Genomic DNA, 23,500 nt, shown 5'->3' with positions numbered 1-23,500 from the left:
TATTAACACACCAACTTTGACTTAAATTTATACTCTTATATATATAATGCACATGTTATTGTGTAAAGCTTTGTTATATTAGCCATAATGTATTTTCCCCAATGTTAACTTTGTTTTTGTAAAAATAAAAAGAAGGTTACATTTTTTACTTCATATTAATTTTGCTAATGGATAATTAATGATATTAATGGTTAAAGGTTGTAGATTAGCACGTGCGTCATTCAAAGTGATGTACCAATTCAAATATAGAATACAAGTTGTATAGGGGTAGGAAGGACTGTGGGATATTAGGGAAAATAAGTTCAGAATTTTTTTATTTTTTTTTTCCTTACAAATTAGCGTACATGTAAGGTCAAGCTAGAGTCAGATTAGAAAAAAAAAAAAAAATTTAGATCAAAGCTAATACTCCGTAATAAAAATACTACGTAAGTATTTTAAACAGTGCGTTTTGTGTACAGTTGACTATATCATGTCTTGCTTGTAAAAGAACAAAATAACCTCTATAACACTGATTAAGTAACCCCTACACCACTAAACAAGTAATCCTGTAATACCGACAGAGAAATCACTATAAGAGTGATTAAGACGAAATATAACACTAATGAAGTAACCCATAAGAATGGCTATTTGTTTTTTTTTTCAACGGAAATAAATAAAATAATTTTACTACGGATTACTGAGTACTTGCTCAAAGTAAACTACGGAGTAATAGGATATTGGGGCATTTTCACGGGCACTCTCCTACTTTCTCTCCTCCATTGAAGCGTACTCTGAATTCTCCGTTAAAGCGGCTAGTGAGCTTCCTCTCCTCCATTGAAGCAGCTTCTCTTAGGTAATTTTTATTTTTTATTTTTTAAATTCTATCATCGAAATCAATTTTACAATCTGTGTGTTTATCGTTAATTTTAATTCAATTTAGGGTTTCTCTAAGGTGGATAATAGAACTATTGCTTATAATTTAATTACCGAAAGATTATAGCAATGTTAGAATTTTGCTATTCATTAAGCGAGAAGGATATTTGATAATCTGTTGCAAAACCCTTTGATGCTAGGACGGAACTATGAAAATGGAGCCCAAGTGTCATTAGATATATCTATCAATTCATTTGGTAACCTGTAGCTTTATTTTGGTTTACAATTAGACGAGTAATTGTCAATTAGAAACTGGATTTAATTAGTTTTCAGGAATTTATTTACTGATATTTTGGATGGGAGAGTGTTTTAGAAAGTGGGTTATGTTTGGATGAATGCTAGCTAATTAAAGCAGACTGGATTAAAATGGTATTTGTAAATTGGTTATTTGGGTGTTGAATTTAGTTGCTTTTACGTGTAAAGAGCTCCCCAGCTTGGATCTTTTCGATTTTTTGTTTTCGGATAGAACTAAATTTCCCTTTGTTTAACGATGGCTTACTGTGATTTATAATTCTTTTTTGTGCAAGTTGTGTTTTATGTTGATATTAAGTTCTTTTGGGGGTTTGAATTTTCAAGAACCTATCTCCGTTTCCGTTTATGAACAATGCAATTTAATTGGAATTCTCCTGCTTTGAGCTCTCAAAATGGTGTTCGTCGCATGGGAGTAGGTTCGTTGGTAGAGTGACGTGACTTGTGAGAATGTGAGATCTTTCAGAAGAGGTGTGTGCTGAATATAGTGTGGGTGATGGTGATGATATGTGGCAAGCATAGGGGGATTTGGAGAGGAAGAAAGTAGATGCCCCATTGTTATTCTGTAGAACATCGAACCTGCTATAGGAATTTGAGTTGGCTAAAATGGGGGTTACTTTTATTTTTATTTTTATTTTTATTGATTGATGGTAATGATAAAAGCTATGATTTTGTTACTATTTTATCATGTGAGAATGTTGGATCTTCTGTCCAATAATGCTCTTTGATATGTCGACTGCTGTTTGCTGTTCTTGCTGTGTAATTTCTATTCAGAAGGAGCATTTATATGGCTTGTTGCTAATGGTGAAAAACTTGTGATCTATGATGTTTTTTATGTGACATTCCTACTAACTACCTATAATTCCAACTAATAATGTTACAGTTACTAGTTATTAGTTCTTTGGGGCTTTTATTGTATGGCTTATGAAAATTATACTTTTGAGTATGGTTTGCAACATTCCCCTGTTTGTGCTGTCTAGTTAACATTTGTTTGTTATAGATTTATTTAAGTATTATTTAGTCTAATACAAAGAGATTGCTCTCAACCAGTGTTACCTATGTTGTGGTACATGGACGGATACTAGAAACGCAATTTGCTGAGTGATTGTGTTAAACTGACCCAACAGTGGACCTCGTCCCAATTCACATGGTGTGTGAGTGTGTGTGTGTTGGGGGGGGGGAGTTGTTAGTGACTTAGGTAACGTTGCTCTCAACAATGCTTAATGACAATTATGAGAGAAACTCACAATGGATGAATAAAGCAGATATCGTTTGTTGCAACCTTGGTATCTTGTGTATTGAATGATAATGTGATTTAACTAGAAAAAGGTCACCGGATGTTACTTTTCGTAAATTTTTGAGATAGAGCGACCCTTCTTAGTCAGAGGGTCACTTTAGGCAGAATTCTGAGAATAGAGTTACTTTAATACAAAAAGATTACTAGATCTGAAAAAGGGTGTTTAGTTTGTTTAAGGGTCACTATGCGATGAAGAGGGTCAATATATGTAAAAGGCTTTGTTTGCTACAGTTAAAGTTTGAAGTATAGATGATTTGAAGTACACTGTCGCCTATTCAATGCGTGATACCCCTCTTTACTCAACGATTGATGTTGGTCTATATATTCCTTTTTGTTCAGTTTAAGCCTTCAACTACTCAAAGAGGTGTTTGGCAATGATAAAAAGATCCTTAATTTCCTTTTTGGGAGGAAGTCAATATTATGTTAGAGGCTTATGAGGAGAATTTTTTTTAAATGTGGAAAAATTGGTGTGGATGTCGATCTTAGGAGAGAAATTGAAGCTGGTAATTTGCAGTGTATTATATTGAAGGTGCAACGTAATCTGGTTCTGCTTCTTGCTTCTATCTGCAGAGTTTTAGGAGGGTTCACTGATCAGTGGTGTACCCAAGTTCATCTTGCAAGCAGTCACTAAAATATCTCTTACCTCGTTTCATTTGGTGTGGCCTAATCCACACTTTCGATCCTTTACAGTTTACAGCTGCATCAAAATTAACTTTGCATTAGCCAAGTGGTGGAGGGGAACATCTGATTGCATTTGTAGGAGGCTTATACCTCATTCTATTTATATTTATTTGCATCTTTGTATTTGCATTACCAGGCTACATCTTTGACGAGGTGAACATTGACTTCGCACAACCCAAGAGTTTGTACTCTTTTTCTCAATCTAAAAAGTGCCATATATGCTGATCATTTGTGAATGGCCTACAACCTACTGGCTCGGCAAGGAAACAGCTTATAATTATCTATGCCTTGCGTCTGCTTAGATTTAACACCACTATGATAGTGACTTTGTTGCCACTGTCTTTGCCCTGAACATAAAGCATCTTTCGTCCTATTTTTCGTACCTTTGAGGCTTTGAATCTTTGAACTAGGGAAGAATTCTTTTAAAGTTGTCATTTCTCTCTATCTCTCTCCTAATCACATGCATTATTATCTTTCTCTCTCCATTCAATACTCACAAACAAATTTTGCCTAGGACTCTGTGTAAGCTCATTTGTTGCACATAATATGAAACAGTCAAACAGAGGTAGTATTCTCATTTACTAGGGATCTTTGAACTAATTGGAACATATGATGCCTTTGAGGCTTTAATGTTTATGATTTTATTTTCTGGAGATGTTAAATTTTTTTAAATCAAAAGCAGGAAGCAGGAAACTAGGAATTATTTGTACTTTTGCTGTATCTGAATGAGAAGGACATAATTTGGGGGAAACGAATTAAAAACACACACATAGATAAAAAAAGTACTTCAGTTCTTGCTTGAGCCGAGCCTTGGACCTGCAGTTGTTTGGTCTTGAACTCTAGCCGAATCTGAAAGTTCATTAGTTTTTGAGTTGGGAATATTTTTAGTTTGCTGCTAGACAAGTCTGTGAACACTTTAAGATGCAATGCCTATTAAAGTATTAATCTCTTTATATCTTTTCCACGACTTATTATTGTATTTGTGATATTGTGTCCTTGTGTTTTCCGCTGTTCCTTCTCAGGTTAGATCAGCTGTGTTTGTACTTCCAAAGAGGCAGCTTTTTTTATTGTGAAGATTTTTTCTTGCGTTCCCTAAATCTCTGGTGGAATATGCATTTCATTAAGCATTTAAGAAACTTACATGTAAGGTCTATGTTTGAAAAAAAGTATATCTTATCTCAAGCTCGCTGTCTGCAAACTGACGTAGCTCAGAAGACCAAGCCTAAAAAGTACAAATATCCCTCAGTCTACGACCCATATGGATCAAGACCAGCACCATCGGAAAAAGTCAATCAGTTAGCAGAGCAAATTATTACCCTAACGGCTGAAGAACGAGCTCAAATTGGTCCAGCACTCAGAGAGATACTCAAACATCCTAAATTGGAGAAGATTTCAACAGAAGGCTTAGACTTGGGTGCTGCAGCTGCTGGAACCAACACTCAGGCTGAGGAGAAAAAGGAAGAAAAAACTGCATTTGACGTGAAGTTGGAGAAGTTTGATGCTACTTCCAAACTTAAGGTGATCAAGGAAGTCAGGGCGTTGACCAGTCTAGGACTGAAGGAAGCCAAAGAGCTTGTGGAAAAGGCACCGGTAGTACTTAAACAGGGGCTCACAAAAGAAGAGGCAGAAGGCATAATTGAGAAAATAAAGGCTGCTGGAGGAGCTGCAATAATGGAGTGAAACAGAACAAAGACAGAAAGAAAAACCCATTAAAAAAATGGATAGGTTTCAGGAGCTTCTGGTGTTTTTTACGCTTCTAATAGACAGCAATTGTTCCGGCTACTACGAGAAATGAAGAGATTAGTAGTTTGGCATATTTTTCGTTGGGACTTAATGGTGTTGGTTAGTTGTGCTGTAGTCCAATGTGCTTGTAACTGGGATTTTCTTCTAAGTTCTGAATATTATTGATATTTTTGGTCCAACGAGTCCTGACTTTAACAATAAGAATTAAGAACTAGGAAGAAAATATCAAATCAGTACCCTTGAGAACAGGTTTGGCACTTCTTAGTTTTTTGGTCCAACAAGTGCTCCAATATTATTCTTGTTTTATCTTTGTTCTGTAGTTAAGAGTATTATTTTGTAACTCTTTTTGCTCCAAAAAAGCTCACAACCAAACAACCCCACTCCCTTCCCCAACCCTGTTTAACGACCCCCTCCCTTCCCTCACCCCAGGTGGCGATTTTGGGGTTGGGGGAAGGGAGGGGGTCGGGTCGAGGGTTGGGGATGGGGATGGGAAGGGGTCTAGCTCAACACTTGCAGAGTACTTTTATCATTTCAGTTTGATGAGAAACAGATGAAGATGCAAATTCCGGGAGTATATTTCGACCTTCACATAATTTTTTTTTAAAAATTTGATTTGCCCTTATTTATTTATGTTTTTTTATTTTAATTTTTTATTGGCTGTTTCTGGGAAAGTTAAATGCATATGACTGATATAATCATATAAGTACTATAGCTGGTGCTTAAACTTTCTGCTAAAGTATTCATTCCTTTTTAACACAATAGATTTCTACAAATACTTGTAGTAGTTTTCATGATTATTGCTAATAAGTTTTGCATTGCTAATTGAATATGACCGACCCTACTGAACCAGCACAGGTCAGTGCTTGAGATAGAGGGGAGTAAGGGCTATGTCAAATTTACATCCAACGAATATGTACATCAAATAATTCTCAAACTTGTGTTCTTTAAACCAAAAAATTCGGACATCTACATGAAATCTCAATGTTCTAGCTCTACAGAACGCCTCAGTAAGCAATTCATTATTCGAACAACAGAAGTTTGTCATTTCAACTTGCTGGTTCAAATCTGCAGACACAATCGTAAATGTTCCCCTTGAGTAACTTCTCTGCCAATCTCTGGTTCTTCACCATTGCAAGCTGCGAAACAAATATTATATAACAATAACTTAATAATGGTTCTAAAAGGAAATGGGGGTATGCAATTCCTCTTATTCATATAAACTTTGTAAGACGCAGGGTTACAATGCTCACCTTCAGAGCATCGCATTTGAACTTAGCATTGAAATTAGTATGAATAGCTCGACCCATGCCTTCCAAAATTACCTGCACGCCACAAACATACATCATTCATGTAATTTGCGTTCGCATTTACTATTTTATTTATGTTTATTCTTCTTTGTTATTTTTTATATTTTAAGCTATAGGCCTTGACAAGTTAACAAGACGAAACACCAAAATAGATACACGAGTACATTCAGTTAAATCTTGAGTTCTTGAGTAAGGAGAGACTTGAGATATCAACTTATAAAGCTGACTCAAAAAGCTTACAAGAAACTCAACATTTTTATTTATAGTTTTTTTTTTTTTTATTTTAATTTATTAATTAAGTTGAAATTTAAAAAACCTCTAATAGGCTTTCATTTTCTATGATTTCAAGCTGAAGCTCAAATGTACAGGTTTCAACAAGTGCAAGTCAAACTTTGCAATTTCCAACTTCCAAATTTATGGGAGTTTGAACTAGCAAGTAGAAGTATAAGTCGAGCTCGAGCTTCAGTATCTAACTTGTATGACATGCGTCTCTTCATTCAATTAACACAACAATGTAAAAAATCATGAATCAACTGAAAAATCTCTCCAAAAGAAGTGCAGTAAACGTACCAAATCAGCATCTTTGGCAGCAGCAGCTACCTCAGAGCTCACTTGTCGTAAGTCAATGCATGGACTTCCACATCCATTTTCAACAACCATTAGCGGCACGGAAGGCAATTCTTCTTTAGAACTTTCTTGGACGTTTATCATTGCATCCACAAGAAGCCCACCAGCTTCAGCTGCTCTTCGGAGAATATCACAATTCTAGGAAGAGAAAATTGAAACATGAATTCATTTAGAACACCCACAATGAACCTCATGCTCAAATCAAACACGAGATTAGAAACATACCTTTGCTGCCTCTGCAACAATGTCGGGAAGCTCCATGGCAGTCACATCATTAAGAGCAGGGAGTGAGTTTGCTACCAGGACAACCTGCAAAGCAATCACCGTACTAACTAACAGTTAGATGAAAAGGCATAAGGAAAAAAAATATATAGTCGGACAAGCCATCAAATACTTAAGAAGAAAAAGAGTAGCTATGGGAATCACATTAAAGCGTCCAACATAAATGGATTTGAAAATTATTTATAGTGAAAAAGCGAGAATCATTTTAAACATTCAATTTGGCTAAAGAATGAAGAGCTTCAGTACTTGATACCAACATTAACAGAAAGTCAAAAGAAAGAAGGATAAACAAAGGCTAAAAACACAATACAATTATCTTCATGGACTTGTATCAGCTTAGGTGTTTTTTATTTTTTTTTAACAGACTTATCATCTCTAAATATCGAATGTACATGTTATTTACTAGAGCCTACAATTACACTTACTTCAGTTCCACGTCGAAGAAGCTCTCTAGCAAGGGGAAGCATCCCTAAGACAATGTCAGCACCAGAATTATCCACAAAGAGCAATGCTCGTTTATGAGGTGGTGGCTTTTTGCCACTTGATCCGAGCATTCTTTCCTTGAACATATCAAAATCATCCACCTGATACATGAGATCAAATCATTAACAGATACGATATTGGAAAACAATCCAATGACTAGCCCATAAAGTGAGGAATGACACAATGCGGTGTAGAAATTTGCAACAAAAAGAAAAAAAAAGATCAAAATCATATCGGTACACTTACTCGCCATGGTCTTTGCATCTTTTTCCGACTCATTCTATAAATCTCAATAATTGTCCCTTTGTGATAGAGGTCCACACATGCACGAGATCCCCAATCAAAAATGTTTGCTGCAAGGACTCCCTCAATCAAGGTAAACAGTCTATCCTCCTGCATAAGTAAGAGAATTATATATAAAGTTCTAGAGCAAATGCTCATTGATATTACCATTATAAACCACACATGCTCTTGTTCTATGACATTTGATCATGAAAACAACAAACGCTCACACATACCTCAGACATGCTGTCAAGCTCCATAAGAAGGTCAGGTAAAACAGCAAGGGAAGCCTCGTTTTCCCTACAAAACATGAATGCATAATAAAGATTTATAAAAGAGAGCATTTGACATAGGTCTGAGCAATATTATAATCATTAGTTGATGACAATAATTGATTAAGAGAGTTAGATGCTCTTAAATTTCCATTAATTAACCTTACTATGTTTATGCTTCTATACGGTAAAGTACAAAAGCAGGTACCTTTGCTTTATGCTTCTATATGCATCATTAAACTGAAATTCCCTCAAGCATTCCTCCCTCAGTTCCAGAAGATTGGCAAGTCCTAACTTCCCATAAGCAGCAGGCTCTTCCATCAACCTATTAAGGAGTTCACAAATAAAATTGTCAGATAAAATCTTTAGTGTTTGAGAACCATCAATCTCGGAATATACAAGTATATGACTAATAATTAAGAACATTGGAGAGCATATTGGCATACTAATCATACAATAAGCAACAATAGTAACAATTGTGCCAGATATGACTGGAAGTGGTTATAGATAAAGATCCAAAAGCAACTCAACTCATCCAGTTCAACATGAAAAGTTCAAAGTTCAGCCAAAACTGAGTTCCTTTTTACAGGACCATAAGCCATCAGTTTTCACAAGCTTGAAGCCTTTTTCCGCATTAATTTTTATTCCTTTTTTTATTGCTAATAAATTTTATTGGTTGAGTGTAACATGTGATTACAGATATTTCCTTTCTAGTGAGAGTGAGGGATAGCTCAAGTGGTTAGAGTTTCCCTCCCGGTTCTAGGAGATCCTGGGATCGATTCTCACCCCTGCCCTTGTGGCTCTCTAAAACCAAAAAAAAAGAAAGATATTTCCTTTCTAGTGACATTGAAAGTTCCTGGGGCAGAGGGGGTAAACAGAACACTGACATCAGTATCAGTAGTGTCAGTGTCAGTAGAAACTAAGACACTTGCCGAACGAAGTTGTGCTCTCCAACAAAAGCTTAACCAAAGACGCATATCATAAGAGATTCATCCAACATACAGAACCTTTTTAACAATTTTTGCTATGAAGTATCAAATTCATGGAAGCAATTTAAGAATAACAAGCATTTTGCTAGTGGTTTAATTTAAATAGGGTAAAGAAAAAAGGAACAACAGGAGACCCTCGTCACATGAGGGGAGCACCTGATGCACAAGTTTGAGCACAGAGTAGAAATATACGACTCCACTTGTATACCAGAGCTCATTCAATATATTTCACCTGGCCAAGTGGGCAGAAAATGCACGAGAAAAAGCATCACCCCTTCTTTTAGCATCATCAGTACCTCCTTCACTTGCCACAGCCTATGAACAAACATCAAAATGGTAATCAGAAAATAATGAATATATATATTCTTTGTCAATCTAGAGGAAAAAATAAAGTTAATATCACTGAATCCTAATGACAGCATAGACATTAGGTATATAAAGGCCACTTTACAACTATAACCACTTACCTTGTCAACAAGATCTGGTAAATGGTCAGACAACACTGTAAGCCATAACCTACAATACAAGCAATAAAAAAGCGACATTAGCATATTAGACAAACTTTTTAGATGTTATCTGGATTGATGGACCAGATAAGAAGGGTTTTATAGCACATTACTTACTCTAGCTCACCATGGTCCGAGAGATCAATGGTGTTAGGTTCATACCTGCACAAATATTATAGAAATATAATCAGTGCAAGTTTATAAATTATTTTTTTTTTTTGGCACGAAGCACAAATGAGGCATATGGAGTAAATTCTATCTAGAAGCTTGGAACTAGTATCAAAATGGGGCTTCCAAAGATTATCTTTAACTAAATAAGAAAAGCAAGAGATATTGACCTAAATCATGCCAGTAAAAATCAACTTCCACAAAGGTAATTCTAATTTTTTTTAAGAAGTATAGGATCAACATTGACTCAGCAGCAGCAAAGATGACTTAAAGATTACTCCTACATTTTTGAGTCCGCCAACAAAGGAAACACATCCAAAGTAGGAACAAGGTGCAAAACTCCAACATTCAAGCTGCTTGCATCGGAACGCAGAGTATCTCCTCGTGATAAAGGAACTTCAAAGCCCCCAAGTCCAGTTGTTCCAGGAGGAGTCATGGGAACAGGAGCAATAATTTCAGTTCCTTTCTGTACAAATTTTTCCATCCATGATATCTGCAATTTTAAAGCCCAAAAAATGTTAAAAGCTAAAGGATAAATTCTAAGAATATAAGTTCATGATATTTCATGTATACTACAAAGAATAAAACAATAAAAGAGTTCTTTCAAAAGTGGCGCAAAAGCATTCTATTCAGATTCGATTCCCTATCTTTTTAAAAGTATTGAGTAATGAATAGTGTTGAGACGATTATGTCCCTAAAATGTTATTTACATATTTGCCCTCATTAATGTTAATTTTTTTTTTTTTAAAAAAAAAAAAACTTTTAAGAATAGCGTGTGGACATTTATAACCCTAAAAAATATACGTTTGCATATTTTCACTAATTAATGCTACTAACAACTAAAGTTATAACATAACGCCAAACAGAAAGAACTTCCCGGACATGGCTAGCTATGACGCACGCTTTAGCCGCTATAGCTATATTAAAAGTGTATCTATACCCTCTATAGTCTATACACTCACATTCAAAGGCTCAACTCCCAAAAAAAAAAATTAAGAGAAAATGCTTCAAAGATTGCTTCTTGGAAATTATCTGCTAACAATTGAACTCTAAACTTGAAAAAATTAAAAACAAACTGAGAGTATTAAGGATTAAGTTTTATGGGTCTACCGACTTAGTCATGTGGGTAGAGATCAAGATTGTGCCCATTTTACGGCCTACATAGTTTTTTATAAATACAAATAATGTGGCAAAACAAAAGGTATTAGAACATAAGGTGGTACACCTATAACAGACTACTTCCAATATCAGCAAGGATTGCAACTGCTTCAGCATGGGGGAGGAAAAATTGGCATGACCAAGCATAAGATGATATTGGCTCGCAGAATTTGTATTGCATTCTTTATTTACCTTCTCATTTAAATCTCCCAAAGGCGGGCCATGGATCTTTCCTCCAACATATGGTGCACCCATAGGAAACCGTTCCACCAATTGATGGACCATCACATCGTCAAGACCGTGTTTTTCATAACTCATAAATGCACCCAAAGCTCCAAGAAATCCTTCATGCCTCAAGAACATCGCTTTTGCATCGCCTTTAGACCTAGATGAAAATCAGAAAATGGAATTATCAAAATGACCATGCCATACATAGACATCACCCTCATGAGGCTCCTGCCTATGGCCAGGTAAGACGGTAAGAGAAGATGACCTAAGTAAGTAAGTAGACAATCATCATTCTGAAATCTGAACTAGTAAAGCAATATTAAGTTACTCACCAAAACTGAACAGCAAAGGAGATAGTATCCATTGTGTATGCATGTCCTCTGATGAAAAAGCCTCCAAAGAATATGCGTTTGAGGCCAAAGCGAAGAGCATTTAAGTAAGCTATCTGAGAAATACCACACATGGTACGATATTCAGTTACTCGGGAAAGCAAAAGTTCAGCGATATCTATGTATATAGCTGTCTAAAATTGTAATTAAACTTTAAAACTCTATGGATGAAGGGGTTCACAATTATTATAGATTTAAATTCAACCAATGAAGTTCATTCACCAGCATTAAAAGAAATAGTCCAAGAATCATAATCACTAGCCAAGCAAGCTCAAAGAACAAATTCAGGACACCAGATATTTCAAGTGATGGAATAAAATTAAAACTTCATAACCCTCACACAGTTGACCTCATAAGTGCAACTAATTTAACTAATCCTTCATTAGTTTACAAGAAAAGGCATATCCTACTTTATTACTTTCAATCCATCACATCATTCTCAGTTCAAGAGATCCATATCCTTATTCAATGATCTCTATAACTTACCTGCCCAATGTTATATGAAATCATTCGCAGGAGTGAAAGAGATATATCTTCAGGTCTATAATCTTCAAGCTCCTTGTTTTCAGAAATTGTCTTGCCAAAACTAGAAGCAATTGTTGATGCAGATAGACCAATCTGTGAAAATTAGAAGTAAATCAGTGAAAGGTAAGTACCAATATCAGATAGCACATCAGTAAGATACTGAACACCTTAATGTTACCTTGGAATAGTCCATACCACCATAAATATCTCCAACAAGCATGTCTATGGTTCTATTATCTCCACGTTGGCTTAACTCCAGAAGCTCATCAAAGCTGTAGTAAGAGGAAAATTAAAAGGTTAGAAAAAGTTTCGTAAAAAGAGAAGAAACTTGGAAAGTGAAAATGAATAAACCCAATATGACCTCTTGCACTGGGTCAACAGCTTCCCTAAACCCCAATATGTACCACCTCCAACATTTGTACCACTTACACGTTCGAACTTTCCATCACCATCAACCTATATCAATTCCAGATCAGAACATATCTATTGTTGTGAGACATTAAATGAAAATAAAATGTAGTCTATACAAATGGTTTCACCTTTATCATACTAACACCAGATCCAATGTTTACAAGAAGGTAAGGAAATAAATCATTTTGATCTATCTGCACGAACTCTTTCTGACCCTCCATATGCGTAAAGGCCTCGTGACGAATTGCCTATACAGAACGCCAAAAAACACTCAGAGCATTTACTCTTGGATCTTGATAGAACCATGTTAATCCAATACAATTATCTCAATAAAAAAAAAAAATCTTCATAAACCTAAAATCATGATGGAAATCTAATTTAACACATATTAAGGGGATATCATGCACCGATAGACACTTGCATGCCAAGTAACCCTTTCTTTTTATTGAACAAACAAGACAAATATTATCGCTCACGTTATCCATATAGTCTATAGTATATATAAATACAAATCATTGGCAATGAGATATATAACTATAGAATCAGCAGAAATAAAAGGACTGCATGTTCACCTTGAGCAAAAAATTCGCTCCAGCAACAAGACAATCCATCTCATCCTCCTTGTCAAGACTAACACCAAGTCTATCTTTAAACAGGTCTGCAAATTTGTATGCTCCACCTCCAGTGGCCTTCACCCATATGCAAGCAAATATAAAAAATTATATACAAATATCACTAATTTGATGAATGAAGAGCTGAAGTAATTTAAATAAAAAGGGTTTATGAAAGAACATAAATTGCCGATCATTGTTGAGAGTCAAATTATCTTTGTTATTTGTCAATAAAAGACCAAAAGAAAGATATTTGAGGCTTGGTTATGAAGAAATTCTACAACTCAGCCACTTATAGCATCCTTAAAAAAGGATCATACAAATCTACAGGTGCAACATCCTCAATAAGCTAATGTGAATTCTTATACCGAGTACTTTTGAAGACAAATTGAAAACTACATTTACCTTGACTAAAACATTTTCATTTGATAAGGCATCAGTAGGCCAACAACGAGCAACCATCCCTGCATCATAAGGGAAACCTTTAAAATAATAACTAGTACATCTTTAAGTGCATAGTGAAAAAAGTTTACAGCAGCTCCAAGGCCTCCAACAAAATCACGAGTAAAAAAAGTTATATAAAGTCATGCATTGCTATATTAAAGAGCCACAGAAGTGTTAAGGACACACACTCAAAGAAAAACAAAAAGAAAAGAAGGGGGAACCAGGCTTGATAAAATCAAATACCTCCACAGTGTAGTTGCTTTGACTTGATGAAGTCCAAACACTCATTTATCTTTGCAGTTTCAAACTTTACAAAATGAAGTCTTCCACCAAGTATTGGATAGCTTCTCCTATTACCATTAGAAATTCCAAATCTCTGCTTCATTGACCTCTTACGCTTATCTTCAGCTGATTTATTCTCATGTCTTGAAAAATAGACAAGCTTGATGAGGGATCCTGGCACACCAACAAAATAAGTTCCCAGTCGGTCATTTTAGTGGGCTGGATTCACATCCTTTAACATCAAAATAGATGAATGCAATGGAGAAGGATCAAGTTAATACAAGAATAGTGACCAGTAAATAAAAGAAATGTCAATTATCGTAATGGAAAGAATTAAAGATAACATTCAGCCAAACTTTATCTATCTATAGGATCGAACTGAATAGAAATATTCTATGATTAATAAGCTTTGAAATTCATGCAAAAATGCTTCGGCCATGGTTTCATTTTGGTGGTTGCAACCTAAAGCAAACCCTTTGATATAGCAGTGATTTAAGTGCATGCCCACTGTAGTGTACCAAAAGAGGACCCTGTTCCTCAAATAGACATAGACCTTTCTTTCAAATATTTAACCAATGTCGTGGAGTATCTAGATTATAGGTGTTTCAGATTTGGATTGGAAGCAATTAAGTATAATCATTTATCAACACTAAATTTCAGTAAGACAACACAACGAAAAAATTGAGCAAAATACTTTAAACTTAACAAAGATACCCATCCAAAGAAATGAATAAATGCAACTCTCTTATACTTGGTTCTCAATCAAGGCCCTTACAACATATATATTGTTTAAGGGAAAGGGTTGCAAGATCAAGTACTAGTAATATCAAATACAACAATGCACTTAATCTACGCGTGAGATCCTGATAAAATCCACTCACTGCCTTTCCACACTAAACAACCAATTCCACATACATGCAGACAAGAGACAACTCCATTTCATATCCTTATCCTTGATACATGATACACACTTCAACTAGTATTACTACATTGGCAGTTAAATTTGGCCTCTATACTTCAGCCTAAACTACACATAATCTGATCACACTTCCCATCAACTAATCAACATGCAATACACCAAGCTAAGATCAACAACAATAAGCACACTAAGATCCTACAAAGCTATCACTCAAAAAATGAACAATGTGACATCCCACCACCATTTCCTACCAACTCAAAATCCATAAGAAAATCTCAGCAATCAAACTCAACAATATAATCATCAACAACTTAAATAATTCACAAATTTACAAACTTTCACATCACTCCATCAAATCCCACATCAAAAAACCAATAATTCCAAAAATAAAATAAAAAATGAAAAATTAGAATTGACCTCCAATGTCCAAAGCCAAATGAGAAATATCATCAGATTGATTAGGCAGCAAAATAGTTGGGTCTCTCTCCTCAAAATTGCCTTGAATAGCAGCACCACTAAGGTCAAGCTGCGGCCGGGAACCCGAACGATGAATCGAACTTCCGGCAGCCGGAGGAGCCATTTCCGTTTCTCTCTCCTCAGTTTTTGGTGAAGTTCTAGCTTCAATCTCTGGTTTAATACTGTCAACTGGGTTTTTGATTAAATCAGCCATCACTGAATTTTATACCTGTAAGTTTCCCAATAAACTTGCTCTCTCTCTCTCTTCTCTCACCAACCCACCCCAACTCCCCGCTAACCCCCACCAATAAATTTTCTGGGGTAATTCACACTTTCAAGACTTTGTCCTGTTTCAGAATATACCCATAATTTTATCTGGGTCAAATTTCAAACTTTATGAATTATTTATTCACTTAGTATTGATTTAGTCACTGGTTACGAAAATGGATTATGGGATGATCCGACGATTTCTTAATTTTTTGCCCAATTCTGAAAAATGGGGCCTTGAATTGAATTGTATTGAAGTGAATTATGAATAAATGGGTGTTTGAGTTTGAGATTGAGAAAAGTCTCCAACTTTACTGTAGAAATCAATTTCACAGTGCACAGTAGTGCCAGAATTATTGATGAATGATAATGATGGAGATTGGAAAATAAGCACGGAGTAGTGGAGTACTACGTAATTAGTATGAAGATCATACGTCACTTATTGAAAATTTTAATTTTTGTTTTATATTTTGGTCATGTTTTGGTGGTCAATGAAATTGATCAAAGTGATCAAGGATGCAATAAGACTAATGTTTTTATTGTATTCTTCTAGCCTCCACATATTGCCTTTAAGTACTTTTCAAATGTTAAAGAATAGATTATCCAAAATTGAGGTTTAGTCACATACCTCCGATGTGTAGGCCTGCATAAGTTGAAGACATAAGGAATTGGCGTTAAATGTTGGTCGATGGATGTGGCTTGTGGTGGTGATTGAGTGGGCATTATGAGGAGGAGAGAGTGTAGACGTGTAGTGATGCTTGTTGACCATGACGTTAGTACTCTTAGTAGTGGGTGTCAGTTGACAATGTTGGTGGCGGTGACAAGAGCTAGTCTTGTCAGGGATGGTACATGAGAAGAAAATTTAGTAGGGTAAGGTCCTATTCACTTCACCTTAAAAAAGAATATTTGATAAAAATAATTTCAGTTCAGTAAAAATAATTTCAGTTTAATAAAAATAATTTCAGTTTTATAAAAATCAGTAAACATAAAGAAGAAATATAATAGAAAATCAGTAAAAATAATTTCAGTTCAGCAAAAATAATTTCAGTTCAGTAAAAATAATTTCAATTCAGCCAAAATAAGGTGAAGTGAACGAGGCCTAGGTAAGAGTGAGTTCCGCTCATACTTAGACATTGGAGCACTTCGTATCTGAAAAATGTAGTAGCTTTGAAAGTTGAAATGAAAACCAAGATACAAGATATTTTACCTTTACCATTGGTCATTGGGGTGCTCTAATTGCTTTTTTAAAATCATGTGATTCTTTTAGTAACTCGCTCATGGTCGTCAAACAACACTAGCCAAGGGAAAGGACTCAAGGAGTAATATTAAGGGATATTATTTACCTACATAATTAAAATTTACCTACATACTTAACACAAGTAAAAGATAATATTCTCCCAAATATTAACACCGGTCAAAGATATGATATGTTTCAAATACAATATACAAACAACCATTCTTGCTATTGCTATTATCTTCCATAAAACTCTCTTCCAATCTATGAAAATACTTGATGATTATGTAAATAATGTAAAAATCAAAATATTTCGGTCTATGAAAATACTTGATTATATAAAAAATACACAAAATTATGGCACAAAAACTAGTTTTGTGTTGGAACTTGGAAAATCTGAAATCTCATTTACAGTGTAACATAGGAATTATGCTTAATGACTTTTTTTTTTTTTTTTTTTTGACAAAGGATTAATTACATATATCTTGTGCACCAACAATAATATGTATACACGAAGTGGGATATTTAATTGAATTCCAGCAATAGCAATTTTCATAGCTTGTACGGAATGATCACCAAGAGGCTAACCATACCAGGTTAACAGCAAATCCTGAATTTTGGAGTGCCACTACGCCCGAAGTAGACAGATAAAGAATTTGCCAAGCACAATACAAGATCCACTTGCAAAGTAATTTCATGTAGCAGCCCTTGCAGGTTAATCAAACATCACACGAACAACTCTCACAATGATACAAATCTTCAGTTCCAAATGTTTTTTTCTTCATTATCATCAAAAAGGGAACAAAAAAACAAAAAAAAAAACTTTGAACAAGACAATCAGTGACAGCAATGTTAATTTACATAGGCGTAAGGTAAATAGTTCAAGTCTTAAAGACAACTATGCCCAGTATACCCAACTAATGCTGGTACAACCATTTATTAGTACAAGGTGGTAATCATATTATACTAGCACTCTAGCAGTAACTCTGAGATGTATGCCCAGTTCAAGCCTCAGCAGCCTTCTCGCTAGATGCAGCCTCTGTGCTGCTACCATTCAACTTTGCACGCTTTGCTGTGTAGTCTTTAACTGCTGCTTTGATTGCGTCTTCAGCAAGCATACTGCAATGCAATTTCACTGGTGGGAGAGACAAATGTTTTGCAATTTCCCTGTAAACATCCATTTTAATCAAAAGACATATCCACAAGACCACAACATATAATTGTAGATCGCCAAACTGAGTTCTCAATAACCCATACATAAAAAATTAGGCAAATGTTGCATTACATGGTATTTTACATGTGGGGTCTAGTCATGATATATGATTGCATGTTCAGGCTACATGGAAAACTTGACTAAAAGATCATGATTTATCAACGATGTTTTCTAGCATGCCAAGTTACATAGATGTTATTCTTCTAAAAATATAAGCATAAATTATCGAATTATGATTCCGCAGCATACATATGCTATGAAATTGCAGTTATAACAACACAAACCTGGCATATTAATATTACACCCATCACAGCCATTACACATCTATGAACAGGACCTGCCAGAGGCTTTTCCAAGGCATACTAGCTTACTACTTCAAGGGGGTGAGGGGAATAAACGACAGTTTACTGAAACATGAGGGTCAGAAACATCTTAATCCAAAATCGGAAATTCTTAATGATGGACTTTTATGTATCACACCATCACAGTAGATAGCCATCACAATAGGTCATATATTATATTTGGGACAGTGATGATTGTAATGCTTATATGAGGGATTTGAGGTACCAAGTACTGACTGGAAGTGGTATAAAAGAACAGCCAAGTCCAAATATATCACTTTTACCCCCAAACGTCAGCCACCCAAAAGGGAAAAAAGGGTTTCACTCCACACAGATACAGCCGATAAGCAGATAATACTCTACATATGACAAGTCTAATATGATCATAATAAATACAAAAGATCAAGAGTGTAACTTACGTGTTTTTTATTGACACCACATCCTCCATCTGTTGCCCTTTGACCCACTCAGTAGCTGATGAAAAAGAGACAAAACAAGTCACCAGTCAGAGAATTTTTATATAGATGCAAACGACTTGTAAAGCTCCAAAAGACACATAATTAATAAAGCAAATAGACTTAGGCACAGCAACTCATGCTCACAGGGGAAAAAAACATTCAATAATTGGGGGAAATAAATAAATAAATAAATAAATAAAACAGCATCAGCAAAATAAGGCAGCATTTAAGGGAAAAATTTCCTCTAAAACTCTAGCTTCTTAATCCACTTGAAGCTCAATGCATTTGAGCCTTCTCTACAAAAATTCTATTTGTTGTCACCCATTACAAATCTCAACATACATATTCAGAAGATACTAGACCTCAAATATAAAGGACGACCAGACAGATACAATAATGCCTCTTTTAACTAAGATGACAAGCAAGGAGGATTGTGCCAAATGCACCCACTATTATAAGATTTATAACTCTCTAAATTCTCTATCCATATCTCAATAGCAAGGCACCATAGGCTACAAACAGCAAAGATAAACTCCGGAGTAACAAATTCCTAGGTCTAAGGCTGCTTAGATAGTTTCAAACTTTAAAATCCACATTAATATAAGAGTAGGACCAAAGTATACAATATTATATCCTTAGCAAAGATATGGCCCAATCAAGCCTTCAAATTCATAGTAATTATCAACTAGCTAAAAGCGTAAATATTGCAAAATTCCAACTTTTGGAGATTACCTTGCATTTTGAAGTAGCCAAGCATAACTCTCCAACATTCTAACTTCTCATAAAGCTATGGATGTAGTAAATCAGCCTATGTGGGTTCGTCCAGGACATTTCTAAATATTTAAATCCTAGCACATCACATATTCAACTGCAAGCTCGGATATGAACATCTCTATCAATAAATCATGGCATACAAAACCCACTATATTATCATTTTTATATAAAGCAACTGTAGGGACAACTCAACATCTGCCCCAGATTAAGCTCTTCTTAACAAATAAGGACATGCACAACAGCACAAAGCAACTAGATCAGTGCCCATGAGTGTGATAGTACAAAATCCATCTTCAATCCACAAAACAAACTGAGCAAGCCCTAAACTACTTATACATTAATGTTCGTGACTACTAGCTGCTCAAGTGTTTTACGATCAATGAGCAATCCTCAAGTGATAGACTTAAAATTCTGTAGCATCTAACATTATCTCCAGAACCCAGTCCTTTTGTGCAAACGCAAAACTAAAAAGTCTAAAAACATGGAACCATTTTTCTTTCTACCAAGAGATAATTGGTGGATACAGGAACACCCCATTAGCTGACTTTTGTAGTACAAGGTGTGAACCGAAAAAGATTAGAAGAGGGCTATTGTCCCTATTTGACATTAATGAGATTAAAATAGGAATTGTCCCTATTTGCCATGAGCCGAAACATTATTAAATCAGGGATATTGTCTCTATTTAAATAGGGATATTGTCCAAGAGTTTACATCAACGAGAAGGCATGGCACCTTGATGTCCACTCTTTGCCATCTAGAGTACTCCGCTTGAACCTTCCCTCAACTTTGATGTTATGCCATCCTAACTCCTAAAGTGCTCTTGCTACAAATTCATTTAGCTGTGACTGATTATTAAGGGTGAAATGCCACTCAAGAGTTAAGACAGAGCTAGCTGGTTCTCTTAGTTGTATATATGATACAACATATAGCACTATTTCCCCTTTGTTTCAACATATCTTAAAAGGAATAATGAAGGAAGATATGCGCAATGGTTGGCAAATATAGCAATTTTCAAGCAATGCCGCGCTTACTAATTAGATATCTTCAGAAATCACTAAGAGATTAAGAGCTCTAAGAAAGTCGCCTCACAAACCTAAATTTAAAGGCCCGCAATAAAATTCAAAGTCTAACTAGCTAACAAATCACGAGGAACTTCCACAGAAAATCTCATAAACCTAATAAATCACTACGAGAGTAAGTCTCTAAGAAAGTCACCTCACAAACCTAAATTTCAATCCCAAATTCTATGTCAAACTAGCTGACAAATCATGACGAACTTCCACAAGAAATCTACTACTACAGAGTAAATCCATGGGAATAGCTATGAATACCAAGCCTTAATCAACACGACATCAATTTACAGATTCAAACCCTGAAAATCATTATGAAAGAAGAAACCATAAGTATAAGGATTACCAATTACAAATGATAAGTATATCCCTTGCCAAAACCCTAGAACACAATTCAACACAACAAACCATATATCTAACTGAATCTCAAATAAGCTAAATAATAACTAGAATAAAATCAATCTTTGAATATAACATCATAAACAATCAATTATAAAACTACATAATAAAAACGCACATTAATCAAGCTAATTAAACAAAACTTCCAACAAATTCAACCCAAATTAGCTCAAATCAAAAAATAAAATACCCAAATCATAAATTGAACATACCAACAGAAGAAGAAGCAATAGCAGAACCACAACCAAAGGTCTTAAAACGAGCATCAACAATCTTCCCAGTTTTATCATCAACCCTAATTTGAAGCTTCATAACGTCCCCACAAGCAGGAGCACCAACAAGACCAGTTCCCACATCTGGGTCGCTATTATCGAAAGACCCAACATTTCTAGGGTTGTTGTAGTGATCGACCACCCTTTCATGGTAATGGCGCGCGATTCCCAACGATGATGCGCGCAACTGGGGCTGCGATTGGGCGTGCTCGAGGATCTTCTTGCAAGTTTGACGCAACATTTTTAGGAATTAGGGTTTGTGCAAGATTTTGTTGATTGAAAAATAGTGGAAAGAAGAGTGGAGGAGAGAAATTGGGGGTTTTTGGGTGGTTATAGAAGAAGATATTTGTAAGTCGGTTGTTTGGATGAATAAGGAAACTTGGCGGTGTGTTGAGGGTTGTGGATTATTGTTCCAAGTGTCTAAATGTTGCCCAAACATTTGGAGTTGTGGAAAGTGGAATATTGTTAAATTGATTTAGGCAGTTCGATTAAATTTGGATGATAGGTATTCGGTAAAAATAGTTATGGTAAAAGTGTGGTATTTTATATATGATAATTATGTAGGTGGATGTTAAAAATTAGAGTTGATGTTAGCGGTTTGCTAATAATTATAAGAGGTAGCTGTCATAGTAATTGTTGGGAGAAAGTGAATATGCTTGACATAAAATAGTTGTTAAAAGACTATATGATTAATGATTTGTTAATGAATTTTTTTTAGGAAGGAAAGAAAAACTAGGTTAAGCCCTATGAAAAGACCAATCTAACTCATCCATGTGGATGATAAGGGAGAGGGAGAAGGAGAGGTCATGAGAACTAGAGGAGCAAAGTGCTACATAGCGCTCCCCTTTGTCGCCAAGAAGTCCGCACCTTAATTAGTCTTTTGGTAGTAGTGAGTAACTGAGATCGAGTTGAAGTTTGTAAGGTCCCTCCTTCTATCCTAAATTAGCCCATTAATTCCTCTCGAAGGATTCGTCAAACTTAATTCATAGAGTTAATCACCACTGAGTTGTCCCTCTTTAATGATGAGATTTTTGCATTGCACAACTATAGCACTCTTGATTCCTTCATGGAAGAATTAGAGCTTTTGCAACCAAAAATAAAGGAGTCCTTTTGGATGACCCACCACCATTAATTTGTAAAAGAATTTCCTTCGTTTGGCATCAAAATTTAATTTGTGGAATCCATGAGGAGAACAAGACCACGAAACCTGCATATGAGACCGTATCAAGTCCTTTTTAACTGAGATGGAAGAAGAGTCTTAGGCATCAACATTGTGTAAGACCTTCCTATAGTTGGAGATCAAGATTCAAGAATCTAATCTCCCTAACTATCAAGGTTTCATTACAATCAGCTTCTCTATACAATAATTAATGGTACTTAAAAGAAAATTTGCTAGTTTTTGCAAACATTAGTTCAAAAGCTAATTGTGTTGAGTGAGATTTTAAGGCCAGGTTTGATCTGATTCAAGGCTTTAGGTAAATCTAAAATATATTTTTAAACTAAAACTCGGCTAGGCCCAAAAGTTAACTCTAGCATAAATCAAAAAGTTTTTTTGAACCATAGCTCTGCCATGCATTTGGCTCGACAAGGCCAACACGATTTCTTGATCTGCAACATACCACTTGTTTGTCAAGCTCGGTCCATGATCACCTACAGATACATTCACACTCATACCCACTTTTATTAATTAAAAAAATAAATTGATTAGTTCTTCGTTACACAAAAATCGCACTGTTTATCTGTTTAGAAAATACTTCGTTTGTATCATATTTTTTGCACCATTTTCCTTTTATGTAACTTTTGCCTTATACATTTACCAATATATCCTTACTATAGCTAAAACCCATGTGAAATATGAAGTGTTCCCGCCCCACTTGCATAATTCATTGCATATACTTACTTCGTTTTAATTAGAGTAATTCTTTGAAGGACATAGTATAAGGACACTTTTGTCATTTTGCGTCCGATCTCCTTCTCCTATCAAATTTTATTGTTCCTCTATGATGCAATAATATTTGTGAATTGAAAGAAGTATATATTATATTTAGGATGTATTAGCTAGTCATGTACACTCACTTATTAAACAATCGACAATAAGGTATGAAACCACCAAAAAAACAAGAATGATGTAAGAAGATTAGAAGAACCTCAATATAAGTAGTTGGCTTGTCTTATATATGCATCATAAAAGTTTCAGGTTCATGCATAACATCAATTATTAGATGAAACTGCATGGGCTTAATGTTTATCA

At 35.2% G+C, this 23,500-nt stretch overlaps 3 protein-coding genes across 4 annotated transcripts; 1 reads left to right on the top strand and 2 right to left on the bottom strand.

The window, feature by feature from the left end:
* Positions 1 to 673: 673 nt before the first annotated feature.
* Positions 674 to 5,201, top strand: LOC110686634 (50S ribosomal protein L12, chloroplastic-like). Its single transcript, XM_021863236.1, has 2 exons — positions 674 to 832; positions 4,162 to 5,201. The coding sequence occupies exon 2, from the start codon at positions 4,250 to 4,252 to the stop codon at positions 4,817 to 4,819; it is 570 nt and encodes a 189-aa protein (XP_021718928.1). The 5' UTR covers positions 674 to 832; positions 4,162 to 4,249; the 3' UTR covers positions 4,820 to 5,201.
* A 411-nt stretch (positions 5,202 to 5,612) lies between these two features.
* LOC110686633 (pantothenate kinase 2-like) lies at positions 5,613 to 15,875 on the bottom strand. Of its 2 annotated transcripts, XM_021863234.1 has the most exons (22): positions 15,183 to 15,874; positions 13,808 to 14,020; positions 13,526 to 13,584; positions 13,082 to 13,198; positions 12,638 to 12,757; positions 12,460 to 12,554; positions 12,277 to 12,370; positions 12,060 to 12,191; positions 11,517 to 11,629; positions 11,149 to 11,341; positions 10,083 to 10,291; positions 9,748 to 9,792; positions 9,592 to 9,640; positions 9,357 to 9,439; positions 8,344 to 8,460; positions 8,100 to 8,163; positions 7,828 to 7,974; positions 7,524 to 7,682; positions 7,042 to 7,125; positions 6,760 to 6,954; positions 6,133 to 6,204; positions 5,613 to 6,018 (listed from the first exon to the last, which is right to left on the bottom strand). In XM_021863234.1, the coding sequence occupies exons 1-22, from the start codon at positions 15,433 to 15,435 to the stop codon at positions 5,929 to 5,931; spliced, it is 2,703 nt and encodes a 900-aa protein (XP_021718926.1). In that variant the 5' UTR covers positions 15,436 to 15,874; the 3' UTR covers positions 5,613 to 5,928. The 2 variants fall into 2 exon arrangements, with proteins under 2 accessions (XP_021718926.1, XP_021718927.1); XM_021863235.1 differs by lacking the exons at positions 5,613 to 6,018; positions 6,133 to 6,204 and having other exon boundaries at positions 6,816 to 6,954; positions 7,042 to 7,144; positions 15,183 to 15,875.
* Positions 15,876 to 17,083: 1,208 nt separating this feature from the next.
* On the bottom strand, positions 17,084 to 21,666 carry LOC110686632 (iron-sulfur cluster assembly protein 1-like). Its single transcript, XM_021863233.1, has 3 exons — positions 21,190 to 21,666; positions 18,696 to 18,750; positions 17,084 to 17,889 (listed from the first exon to the last, which is right to left on the bottom strand). Exons 1-3 carry the CDS (start codon positions 21,488 to 21,490, stop codon positions 17,727 to 17,729), a joined length of 519 nt encoding a protein of 172 aa, XP_021718925.1. The 5' UTR covers positions 21,491 to 21,666; the 3' UTR covers positions 17,084 to 17,726.
* Positions 21,667 to 23,500: the final 1,834 nt, after the last annotated feature.

Source organism: Chenopodium quinoa, unplaced genomic scaffold, assembly GCF_001683475.1.
Source record: "Chenopodium quinoa cultivar QQ74 unplaced genomic scaffold, ASM168347v1, whole genome shotgun sequence".
Taxonomy (NCBI): domain Eukaryota; kingdom Viridiplantae; phylum Streptophyta; class Magnoliopsida; order Caryophyllales; family Amaranthaceae; genus Chenopodium; species Chenopodium quinoa.
The sequence above is the reverse complement of the archived record's forward strand: the minus strand, read 5'-3'. Positions and strand labels throughout refer to the sequence as shown.

Excerpts from the sequence above, each read along its gene's own strand:
- LOC110686634 (XM_021863236.1), top strand. The coding sequence starts at position 4,250 with ATGCATTTCATTAAGCATTTAAGAAACTTACATGTAAGGTCTATGTTT.
- LOC110686633 (XM_021863234.1), bottom strand. The coding sequence starts at position 15,435 with ATGGCTGATTTAATCAAAAACCCAGTTGACAGTATTAAACCAGAGATT. Across the intron at positions 13,199-13,525 it reads ATGAAAATGTTTTAGTCAAG|GCCACTGGAGGTGGAGCATA; the intron begins GTAAATGTAGTT and ends ATATGGGTGAAG. Across the intron at positions 11,630-12,059 it reads TTTCATATAACATTGGGCAG|ATAGCTTACTTAAATGCTCT; the intron begins GTAAGTTATAGA and ends GGTATTTCTCAG.
- LOC110686632 (XM_021863233.1), bottom strand. The coding sequence starts at position 21,490 with ATGTTGCGTCAAACTTGCAAGAAGATCCTCGAGCACGCCCAATCGCAG. Across the intron at positions 18,751-21,189 it reads TATTGCTTCTTCTTCTGTTG|CTACTGAGTGGGTCAAAGGG; the intron begins GTATGTTCAATT and ends CTTTTTCATCAG. Across the intron at positions 17,890-18,695 it reads GTGGTGTCAATAAAAAACAC|GGAAATTGCAAAACATTTGT; the intron begins GTAAGTTACACT and ends GGATGTTTACAG.